Raw genomic sequence first — 12,415 nt, forward strand, 5'->3', positions numbered from 1 at the left:
CACTGAAACTGGAATTTTAAACTTTCCTGCTTACAAACGAGACCACCATAGAGCAGGCTTATCAGAAATTCTTATCATAAAATCTCGTTCTATATAAGTGTGGCATATATAATTCGACTGTGTCTACAAAATCAGTATTGACTTACAACTAACACGGGGGGCCCGAGAGGTCTAACTATATTTTCCGTTCTTCAGTTACCTACGCTACCAACGTGGTGATATACGCTTCTCATTATGTCTGCGATTCGATTGCCTATCTATGTGATTTGATGACTGATAGCTAGATAATCGAATACACCAATCGACTCTACACTTTTTAACAACACAGGAGATCGTATCCAGCCTATCCATTTACAACGTTTGTGACGGATTGCTAGATGCTCTAACTTTTAAACATTCCCGTAAAAACGTCAAGCCTTATCTCCAATCCATATCACTAATCCTTATCACAAATCCTACATTTTCGTCTTACAACTTTACTGTCGTGACTTTTATAATTCCAACGACATTGTCTCCAAAATCGGTATCCACTTTCAGCGAGTCCAACGGGCCCCGAGTTACACTTAGAGCTAGTCTTCTTATAAATTGAAGTTTAACCAGTTAAAAATATAAGTATATTTTTTGTTTTTTACGACTGATGATAACTCCGTATTACCTACCTACTTACTAATTATTATTGAACTGTTTCTGACATAATTTAATCTGTTAGGTAGCTGGTGTATAAATAAATATGTAATTTCCTGTGTTTTAACTTTTGGTGATTAGTAGTGAATTTATCGATATAAATAACTAATCATTATATAAAAAATAAGTTATAGAGTCATCTTAATATAAATTAGCTTTTTCTTAATGCTATATAATTAAATTTTAGTTGGAGTTTTGTAAATTACTTTTTTTTAATCGAACAAAATAAATAATATTTGCTCATACTGTATAGAAAATCAAGGGGTGACCATAATCGAATTTCGAGAGGACTTAGTGAATCAAAACATAGTCGTTTTGGACAAGATGCTCAAAAAGAATCATCAATTTCAGATAGAAGAACTCGGTCTCCAAATAGGTAAGTATTAACTAAACATTTTTATTAAATTGTATAAGATAATAATTTAAAATATTATAATTTTATAAATTACAATGCAAATCTTAGAATGAATGAATTATTGATAATTTATGGGATAACAGACGTATTGGTTATGACTAATGAACTTTCTAGTTGTGGTCCTGGGGAAACTTGGTAATATTTAAATTTATATTTAATTTTAAGATAACATAATATAGTTTAATAATTACGAAAATTAGAGACCCTGGAACACAATGAACGCATACAGCTTAGCACCCAATTCTAACAACTGTAAAACCATTATCCAGAAATACTCCACTTTTTCAATTAAATAACCAACATAATATTTTTCATACTTTATAGAAAATCAAGGGGTGAACATTACGGAGTTTCAAGAGATTATAGAGGATTAAAGCGTAAATCAAGGCGTGAAAATAGCCAAACTCCAAGACGTCATAGACAATCGAAGCGTCGTCGTCTTAGTCAAGATGATCAAAGGCATCTATCACTTTCACCTAAGAGAACTAGGTTTCCAGATAGGTTAGTATTTACATTAACTGACTAACTAAATAATTATGGTTAAACTTGGATCATCATTATCTTACTCCTAATTTTAGCCAAATATTTAAATGTATATTTAATGTTAATTTAATATATATATATATATTATAATAAAAATATCAAATTCATTGCTTAGAGCAGTGGTTCTCGACCTGGGGGGCGCGCCCCCCTAGGGAGGCGTGACTTTATTTCAGGGGGGGCGTGAAAATGTTGAAAAAAAACACGAAAAATGAAAACGTGAGATGCGCATTATCACAGATGTCGCCAAACATAAAAAAATTGATTAAAAATAAACAGAGCCAACCCTCTCATTAATTGTATATTTAATAATAGTTAATATTAATTTTAAATTATTATAATAATATTTTTTTTTTTTTGCAAATAAATTAATTTAATATTAAAAAAACGTCATGTCATTGAAGTTGTATTCATATTAATCCAATAACCAACATTAAAGTATAGTTAACATATAAATGTTATGCATATATCAATATTATAGTAGTGAGGGGGGGGGAGGCTTAAACATATAAAATAGTTTGAAAGGAGGCGTGGACCTCAAAAGGTTGAGAACCGATTGCTTAGAGAATGTTCAAAATCGTTTCATACGTTTTTTAGCATTCAAATGTAATATTATTCGTGAGTCACATTCTCCTTACCAGCCATTATTAAATTTGTTTCAAATTGGTTGCTTATCTGATTGAAGAAAAATAATAGATCTAAAATTTTTATTTAAACTTGTAAATGGTTACACTGATTGTCCAGAGCTATTAAGTTTCCTCAATTTTAACGTTCCTTAGCGTAGAACTAGGTCTAATAATATTATTTATATAGGTTCTCAAAGAACAAATTATTCATTATCTTCACCTATAAGCAGAATTATGTCATTGGCAAACGATACCAATATTGATTTATTTAATTTTACTTCCTTGGAATCTTTTAATAATTATGTTTAGATTTATAATATGTTTTTGATGTATTTTGCATTATTATTATTATTATTATTATTATTATTATTATTATATTATTATATATTATTATTATTTTTATCATTTGTATTATTAATATAAATATTATTTTCATTATTGTCCTATTATACATAAATATATATTGTACTTGGATCCTACGATCCGTTAGAATTTAAATAAATAAATACATAAATAATATAACAGGGGTCTTCAGCCCGCGGGCTAAATTCGTCACGTAAAGGTTTTTACAACTGCCCGCCAACTAATTAATGTTTTGAAAATGATATACTTATTTAATATATTATTTTCATTTAATTTTCCTTATTTATAATTTATTGAATTAGGTAATTAGAAATTTTTTTCTTTCATAACAGATTATAATCATCATACATAAATATTATCTATTCTTTAATTTCATAACCTCACTATTCCTCTAAAAATGTTGGCCCGTGATGTTGGCTCGCCATAAATAAAGGTTGGAGACCCCTGCTATATAAATTAAGAATTATGACAATGAGGGCCCTTGGAGCACATACAGTTTATTACCCTATATTAACACAATATGTAAAACAATGTTCCAGATATAATTCGCCACCTATGACGCGTTTAAGGGATTTTCCGATTACTCAAGAACATTTAATAACTGATAAACGATCATTAGTGGAACATATTGAACACGAGTGGCATTTTCAAAGAATCCAACTAAACAACTTTTTTGTCGCTCATAAAGACGAGGAATGGTACATTGTATAATTAATAAACTATCCTTTACCAGTTTGAAGTTTTACTAATTCCATTAATGTCTTAACATTTTAATTTTACAAGGTTCAAAAATAAATACCATCCGGATGATAGTGCAAAAGAAAAGGAAAAGCTAACTATTGTACTTAGGGTAAGCATTTAAATATTTTTTTTATTTTAATACCTGCTTCTATTTATAATTGATTTTAGAAACGGTTAGAAGTTTTTAAAGAATTTTTAGACAATGGTAAAATTGATTCAGTTAGTGTTGATGCTGAGAATCCAGGTCCTCTAGTTCATCTTCTTGATTCTGTCATAATAAAACTTGAAGGAGGCACAGATTTTGATTTAACAGTATTGAATCCAACTGGGAAATCAATAATCCAACAGAAGTCAAAACATGAAAAAAAAGAAACCAATAAAAAAACTAAGTATAGAACTGGACTCATACATTTACTAATTTTACATTAATATAAAATACAATTTTAATATCTCAACCGTTAATTTATGGATTCCATTTTAGTACTAATGAAAATTCTGATGGCATACTAGACAGTGATAAAAAAGTTGGTGAAGAAACAAATATAAAAGACAAATATGTAGTCAATAAAAACAGTGGTAGGTAATTTATTGGATTTCGCTTATACCAAGTTAAGGATAGTACCTATATATATTTTTTTCTTCAAAATAGTTAAAACATTTATATAATATGTTGGGCTAAATATATTTCATCACTTTAGTTTTAATTAACTTAGTTTTACCGATGAAAAAAAGTTGTATGTTATAATTTCGTTAATATATTTATAGAAGCAATGAATGTAGATGTTAAAAAACCAGAAATCTTCGAGATATCAAACAATAACGATCAAAATGTATGAGTTTTATAAAAAAATTATTGTATTGATCATATAGCTTAACGTTATAAAATATAACATTTTATATATATATTGCAGAATGATGTAAGACCAAGAGCATTGCACCGCACAGCTTCAATATCTTTACGTAATTTAGCGCCTACAATAATGAAAAGTGAACTGGAAACGGTAAGTGAAGTTTAATAAACAAACGAATAAATTCTTGCAAAAAAGTATTGTGATTTGTGAGGACGTGAGGCTAATATATTCATTTTCTAACAACAGGCAGTCAAAACATCAGATATCTGATGGTCAGTACTGTAACACTGGCTTTACAATAATAACTACTTTTAGATTTTGAGCTTAGCGATAAAAGTATTTATCTTACAGTGATGTGCAGTGGCGTGCTGAACAGTAATTTTTTGAGGCAATTGCCTCAAGGGAAATTTGGGTGGGTGGGTGGGTGTGTTAGTGTAGATGTGCAACTTATACCTAAAAAAACTTAATAATATTTATTATTTTGAATAATAAAAAAAAATAGTGAAAAAACTGTTGGTGGGGGGGAGGGGGATTGAATTGTATAGTTTGCCTCAGGTCTGCTTGTCAGTTCGGCACGCCACTGGTGATGTGTGTATTTTACTTTAATTTTTTTTTTTATGTCTGTCATCACCTTTTAGAACAGTAAAAATGCTTAAATTTTCTTCAACAGTATCTTTTCTGATAGGAAAGTGAATCTAGTTGGTACTTTATGGGGTCAAAAGTAAAAATTTCCCAGTAGTCTTAAAACGTTCCGTGGAAAACAAAAAAAAATTAAGGAAAAACGGGTGTTTGTTGGATTTTGGTGCAACTCTTATGCAAATGACAATAGGTTGTAAAATGACATACATTTTTGGAAATTTTTGAAATTCATGAAAAATTTTCTTTTTAAATCTAAGATTTGAAAATGTAATACAAGATTCCTCATATGTTTATCTACATTTTTCAAAAATAAAAATGTCTACAAGCTAGTCAAATTAAATGTTTAAGAGTGTTTAAAATTTATATTTTTACATTATTTGATATTCACTCGATTTCTCATGAAACTTTTTGCTTATTTTGTTGTAATTAAAAAACGAATAACTATTAGCATTTTTTTATATACGATAAAATTTTGAAAATAATTTGACTCTTTTTGAGCTGTTTACAGACATTGTAAGTTTTTAATTTTTATAGTTTTTTTTTCTATAAATATCAATAAAGTTTTATCTGTTGGGCCAAAAAGTGTAAAAAAATGAATACAAGTCTCTGATATATTGTAACAATAGCAGTTGAAAAATATTAAAAATACATGGGCACAATTTTTTTTTGTAGACATTTAAATGTTGAATTTTGACAATATTTATCAAAACTAAAATTGAATGATTATTTTGTAGTTAAAAATTTATAAAATATTCAACTTTTATATCTAAGGATTGAAAATTTAAAACAAGATTCTACGTAAGTAGATAATTCTGTTACCAAAAAATCTAAAAAATACATAACCACAGTTTATTTTTATAGTCATTTTAAGTTCAAATTTGGACGAAATTACTATTTTAGTTATTTTTTTGGTGATTGTATAATATTATTCGTGGGTACTTGAAATTTCTAAATTATACTATTATATTATACCTATGATAGTACCACGGTTTGTTGTTGATGTATAATGCGTTATAAGTACCTAATAGATATTGTGATATGATTAATTTGGAATTTATTATAGATACCTCTTATTATAGGTCAATTTTTTTTTTAATACCATAGACTATATAATATTATGTCTTATACCTAGACTGACATACCGTCTCCGCTCAGAATCGTTTTTCTTATACAGTGATATTATATCATTTAATTCAAATTGAATACTATCCATTATACAGTGACCCACTTGTAACCTACTGTACAAAAGAGTGACATCCACTTGCCCACCTTTTGTTAAAAATTATTTTGACTCTTTTTGAACTGTTTACGGACATTGTCAGTTTTAATTTTTTTAGTTTTTTTTTTTTTCTATAAATACGAATGAAATAATATTTGATTGTTATATAAGTGTAAAAATGTAATGCAAGGTTCCTGATATATTGTTACAACATTAGTAGTTGAAAAATATTAAAAATACTTAGCAGAATTTTTTATTATAAGCATTTAAAGTTCGAATTTCGACAAAATTATCAAATTTCAAATTTAATAACTATTTTGTAGTTAAAAATATATATAATTTTCAACTTTTATAACTAAGGATTGAGAATTGAAAACAAAGTTCCACGTAAAAAGGTTTTATATAAATTACTTTATTTAGAATAATATCATCAAATATACTTGGTAATGTCATAGGCTGACTGATCGTTTTCGCTCAGAATCGTTTTTATTGTACAATGATATTATTATATCATTGAATTCAAATTTAACACCATCCATTAGAGTGGCCCATTTGTAACCTACTTTACAGCAGAGCGACATCCATTTACCCACTTTTTTCTTTATATCTTTAATGGTGTCAGGAATTAAAGAAAATTTATTTATTTTTTTTTTTAGATTTGTAAACAGCATACAGGATTTAGAAGACTACATATGGGTGATCCGTTACCAGATCACCTTTGGCATAGACATGGTTGGGCAATATATGATGGAGATGTGAGGATCAATGACATTTTTCGGAATCTCAAACCTGTTAGAGTAAGTACCTATACCTATTTATCTACCTAATTGAAATCAAAAATTAAAAAAAAGTCCTGGCCTTCATTAAAGGACATCATAACAATAAAAGTAAGTTTTATTTAGATTTTAAAGTATGTTATTATCTAAGGAATGGGGTGTGGGTCTCACACATTATTACTAATTATTCAATGAGATAAATGTGTTTGAAAATATGCATGTGACATCATAGAGTTAACGAATGAACGGCTGCGCATGTTTTACGTGTAAATGGGTCTACATTAATAAACGTTTTCAATCGTTAAAGATTATGAGGATTTATAAGGATTATGAAATAAAAATTCTGAAATACTATCGTTAAGTTAATAAAATCATTGTCTAACTCAAACTACTTTTACACGTAAAACAAAGGCGGCTGCTCTGCACTCGTCGGATCTATTTACTCATCTTTTCTCATTAATGCTGTACATTTTCATTAACATTTTTTTTTACATGAATTTTGTAATTATTTTTTTTTTAATTAAAGGCCATTTGTTAATTATACATTTATTCACAAAACACTTGCTGACTTACTTATAAAATAAAAATACTAACTGTTCAATATATTTTATTTCTTAAAAATGTTGGTAATAAATTCTCATTTATTACTTTCGTCTTTATTACAAGTTTTTATTAATATTACTAAACACTGGTGGCGAATTGTCTAGGTATGCCCAGCACGCACTGCATGTTTAAAAATACAAACGTAATAATTAATAAAATTACAAAGATTATTTTGTCATCAATAATTTAATAATAATACGTATTTAAAAAAATCATAATGTATTACAAGATTGCCATCTATTTCTGTTATACTTATCTGCGTTTATCTTTATTGTAACATTTACTGACAGAACATACGATAGCTGTGTGTGTAAGCTATACGCACAGATATCTATATATATAGTACTAGATAGCGAACTCCCATCATGCATCAAGCCCGGGGGGCAATAAATAATTTACATGATAAATAAAATTAATTATGATTTATCTTGTATTGTATTTTATTATTTTTAATCCTGCTGTTTTTAAAAAATAAAATCTATACTACTATATAAAATTGTAAGGGGTTTTCTACGATTGCGCTAACTGAGAAAACTACTGAACTGATTTGAGATTCAGAGTCATATTATAGAGTTGGTACATTAATTAACGGGCAACGAAATGCACCGGATCAGTTATATTTTTATAAAAATGTATTCATCATTAATACCGCTAGAAACATTTCAATACGTTTCCATATACCTTTTATTTTTATTTACTTGCCGATCACATTAAACAATAAAATTTGAAAAAAAAATTATATATAACATCGTCCGAAGGCAAAATAAACAACCAATCACGGGCAAATAAAATTAACTATGATTTATCTTGTTTTAAAAAATAAAATATTTTTTTAATAAATTATTTTACATTTTCTATTTTATTTTACCAATAAAATCCATGTTATTCCTTATGCATTTTGTATATTGATTGAAATGTTTTGCCCCCCGAGAAAGGCGGCTGTACATAGCTGAGCTTCATTTAATAACAATGTAATTATGTAAATTATATAGGATTACCATATCTAGTTAGTATAGATATCTGTAGCTATACGACGCTTATTATCTCTGTAAAATACTGTTTATTCCACGGTACAAACCACCCATGGTATGCTAAGTCGGTTGCGCTTCGTCGATGAATTTTGTAACATAATTTACGTGTACGAGTATAATAATATGACAATTGTTCTTCGTTGAGCTATTTTTTAATATTGTGTAGTGTTTAGTACTATATTATAGCTTGAATTATGGACGATTATTTAGTGAAATGTTAGTTAATATTTTGAATCAAATTAAGAGTACATTTGAATCAATGAGAAAGTAGGTTTTTTTTTTCATCACTTAAGTCTGAGTTGTATCAAAAATATAATAAAGTATTTCCTATTAACGAACGAAAAGTGTTTAGAGAAGCAGTACGGAAGTTTTTTTGATATTTGCCGGTTAATAAAATTAGTTACATGTTTTGTACAGTTAAGCAGAAACCAATTTTCGAAATAATCAAATACACGAATTTAAATAAACTGGACTTAGGGCTGAAAGAAGTATATAAACTAACTAAATTAATACCTATTGCAAAGCAGAGTGACATCCACACATCCGCTTTTGAAATTTTTTGATATTGAATAATAAGACTATAATAAACTAGTCTTAGTTGAAAGCAGTTGCGATGGCTAGTGTATTTAAATCCAATACTTTGAAAATGCTTAATTGGACGCTGTACAGTTTTTACCATACCAGTTTCTATCCCCTGAACTCGAATTTAAATATTGTAATTTTATTTATAGTTGCATGGCAATAAACTTGGTGTGAATGATATAAAAAAAGATACGAAAGCCCGCATATTACCAGTCAATGGAATAACAAATCACTTCCAAGTTGCTCGTAATGATATCAAACTATGCGCCAGTATTATAAACCACTTTGATAACCGTTCAGGTTTATGGCAGTCAATTGATAGAGAGCAATCAGCAATGGAAACCACTTATGGTGTCGTATCACGGAATCCTGTTTTACAGAACATAATAGATTTTATAACTGACGAAGCGTCGGCAGAAGAAGAAGAACTTTTAGGCAAAAGTGTTCCTTTTAAATTCGAAGTGAATACTGAAAAACATGTACAGCTGTTAAAGGTAATAATATTATTGATACAATTTTAAATATTGATGTTAAAACGTATCACGTTCCTTGATATTTTTATTCCGCAATGAAATTTTAATATGAATCACAAATATGTTTTTGAAGGGAAGGACACTAAACTTTTGTACATGAGCTAATTTTTGAAAAATACCAATTTTTCATATTATACATATACATACGTAGTTGTACATTGATTTCAATATTATTTCAAAAACCATAGAAAATTGTATAGGTAAGCGTCGCCAAATTTGGTAAGATAATAAAAAGTCGTAGCCAGCCGCACATATTTATGCGAATAATTGTTATTCAATATTGAGATATTATGTACCTACAATAAATTTGCTAATTTGCTATTTTACAGTTATAGTAAATATTTATTTTAATTGTTAGGATTTGGATAGAATGTTACTTTATTTACGTATTGTCCATTCAGTCGACTTTTATAACTATAAAGAGTATGCACATGAAGATGGCATGCCTAGCAAATGTAATATTATGCATGCTCGTTGTGCACCAACCCTTTATCCGGTATGTACCCACCTGTTTAATTTGTTAATATTATCAGCCCTAATTATAAATAGTGTCAAATAAAAATTTGTTTTAGCCTACAAAACGAGAAATCGCTGATTATTGTCAATATTTTCGATCAAATGCTGAATCTTTGATTGTCTCGACAAAAGATGCAAGCGAAAGAGAATTAATTCAACTTGGATCTAGAGACGAAGGAGAAGAAGTCAAAATGTTTATTAATTGCAATACAAAAAAAATATCAACAGACAAGTGGCTATGCCATTTGTCAGGAAAAAAATTCAAAAGTCCCGAATTTGTTCGCAAACACATTATCAGGAGGTACACTGATCTACTGAACGATGTGAAAAAAGAAGTAAATTCAAATTTAGGTTTATATTTTTAATGAATAAGAATATTGAAATTAATTTGGGTTTTTATTTCTATGAAGGTGAAATATTTCAATAATTATCTTCGAGATCCGAATAGACCACAACCATTTCCTCGATCTCGTCTAGCTCTAAATCTGTGAAGCTAATTCTAAATACTATTTAATTTTTAATATTATGATATAACAATACACTATTATATATCATATTTTATTTGTTATACTTATCAAGTATCAGGCTATCCACTTAATGTTATGAAGGTTCTGGCCACTAGCTCAGAGACTTTTTAAAAGTTATTGCTGCCTTCAGTTTAAATATTTATTTATAATGTTTTCAACACGTTTTGAAAATTTACATCCTTGTAAACGATAATTTTTTTAAATTAAGGTTTTTGTTTATTGTTTAATGTCAAATGGATAATGTTTATTGTTATTTAATCAAATTCATTTTTGCGTTTTTTAAGAACGTTTTAAACCATTTTGTATTCACTTTAGTATTTAAATAAAAATATTTTTAACACCATTTTAATAAATATTTAGTGTTTTGTAATTTGTAATACTATAAGTACTATCTTTTATGTGTGTAAAATGTTATTGTAGTAGAACATATTGTACTATTATCAATTTTGTCTATGCTTCTGTAATATTTATTATTTATACACAAAACCCAATCATTTAAATTTGTTTAATTATGATAAATTATATTCTATACCTACCTAACTATCAAGGAAAACAAATATTCTTACATTTATTATACCTTTTCGATACCTTTACACTTTAATTTAACGTCATATTGTTTTACCGTACTGATCTATTTTTATCAGTCAAGATTATTTTTTCTATATTCTCATGAAATAGTTTAATTACATTAGTATTTTTGGCACATCTGATTTTAAATCAAAAAAGTGATTACTAAAGAGCATAGTCTAGAAGCTTATAAATTCAACCATTTTCAAAAATAACAATTGAAATGCAAGTATTATGCGTATTTTACTACCGTTTTTAGTTTTTTTTTTTTATAGTTATGCTAACTAGAATACTTATACTTAATTTTTCGCGATTTATTGAAGCGATTTACGGAAACACAAATAATGTTTGTTTAATGTATATTACTCACACATAATCCTTTATCCAAATGTGCATGTAACTTGAATTGCCTAAATATTACACCTTAAAACATGATACGCTGGAGCCCCCTTAAATATAATAATTTAGGTACATTTTATAGTAGGTATACTTTTTAGTAGGTACCTATCTATCTACATAAAACATATCGTATATATTAATGCATCGTAGTATAATCCTATACTATAAAATTTGAACATTTTATACATTTTTAACCACACAATCAATTTTAAATTTTAAATTTGATAATTTTTGTATATATTTTGTATATTTTATTTTTGATATTTTTTAACTGATATTGTAAAATCTCGGTAAAATGTTATTGAAATTTATAGGAAAAAACATTTTATTCGTTGGGTAACAAAGCTTTAAAATTTAATACAAGGCAACATACAATACCAGTTAAAAATTATTCAAAATACATTTACACGCATTTTTTTAAAGTTCGAATTTCGACAAAACTTATCAAATTTAAAATTTAAAATTGATTTTGTAGGGGTCATTTTATAGGCAACTTCATATACATGCGGCACATGCGAACATGTCGTTCTATTAGAATCGTAACCACAATTTAAGGGGATAGCAGCAAACATATTTTTCATCCATTTTAGACCAATAAGCGGTGGTAAATTGCAAATTATTCAAATTTTCCATTTTAATTTTGTATACATGTAACCCCTCTTTGACAAAATAGCTAGGCTTTTTGGCAAGTTGATTTTCAATTTTCAATTTTGAAGGAACTTAAAATAAGAATTTTCTTTTTTTTAAATCTCGCAAAATAATTGCATTAAATTTGTATTTATTTTGGGCACATCTGATTTTAA

At 27.7% G+C, this 12,415-nt stretch overlaps 1 protein-coding gene across 1 annotated transcript in view; it reads left to right on the forward strand.

Annotated features, from left to right (window-relative positions):
• LOC103310005 (serrate RNA effector molecule homolog) overlaps positions 1-10,610 on the forward strand; it is a 14,244-nt gene extending 3,634 nt beyond the window's left edge. Inside the window, exons 2-14 of the mRNA XM_008186954.1 lie at positions 938-1,060; positions 1,424-1,600; positions 3,168-3,326; positions 3,412-3,478; positions 3,538-3,758; positions 3,851-3,945; positions 4,135-4,199; positions 4,281-4,370; positions 6,735-6,875; positions 9,220-9,564; positions 9,962-10,099; positions 10,176-10,454; positions 10,530-10,610. Coding sequence (XP_008185176.1) covers positions 938-1,060; positions 1,424-1,600; positions 3,168-3,326; positions 3,412-3,478; positions 3,538-3,758; positions 3,851-3,945; positions 4,135-4,199; positions 4,281-4,370; positions 6,735-6,875; positions 9,220-9,564; positions 9,962-10,099; positions 10,176-10,454; positions 10,530-10,610 — 1,981 coding nt within the window. The remainder of the gene's footprint in view (positions 1-937; positions 1,061-1,423; positions 1,601-3,167; positions 3,327-3,411; positions 3,479-3,537; positions 3,759-3,850; positions 3,946-4,134; positions 4,200-4,280; positions 4,371-6,734; positions 6,876-9,219; positions 9,565-9,961; positions 10,100-10,175; positions 10,455-10,529) is intronic.
• Positions 10,611-12,415: the final 1,805 nt, after the last annotated feature.

This window comes from Acyrthosiphon pisum, chromosome X (assembly GCF_005508785.2).
Source record: "Acyrthosiphon pisum isolate AL4f chromosome X, pea_aphid_22Mar2018_4r6ur, whole genome shotgun sequence".
NCBI classification, from domain to species: domain Eukaryota; kingdom Metazoa; phylum Arthropoda; class Insecta; order Hemiptera; family Aphididae; genus Acyrthosiphon; species Acyrthosiphon pisum.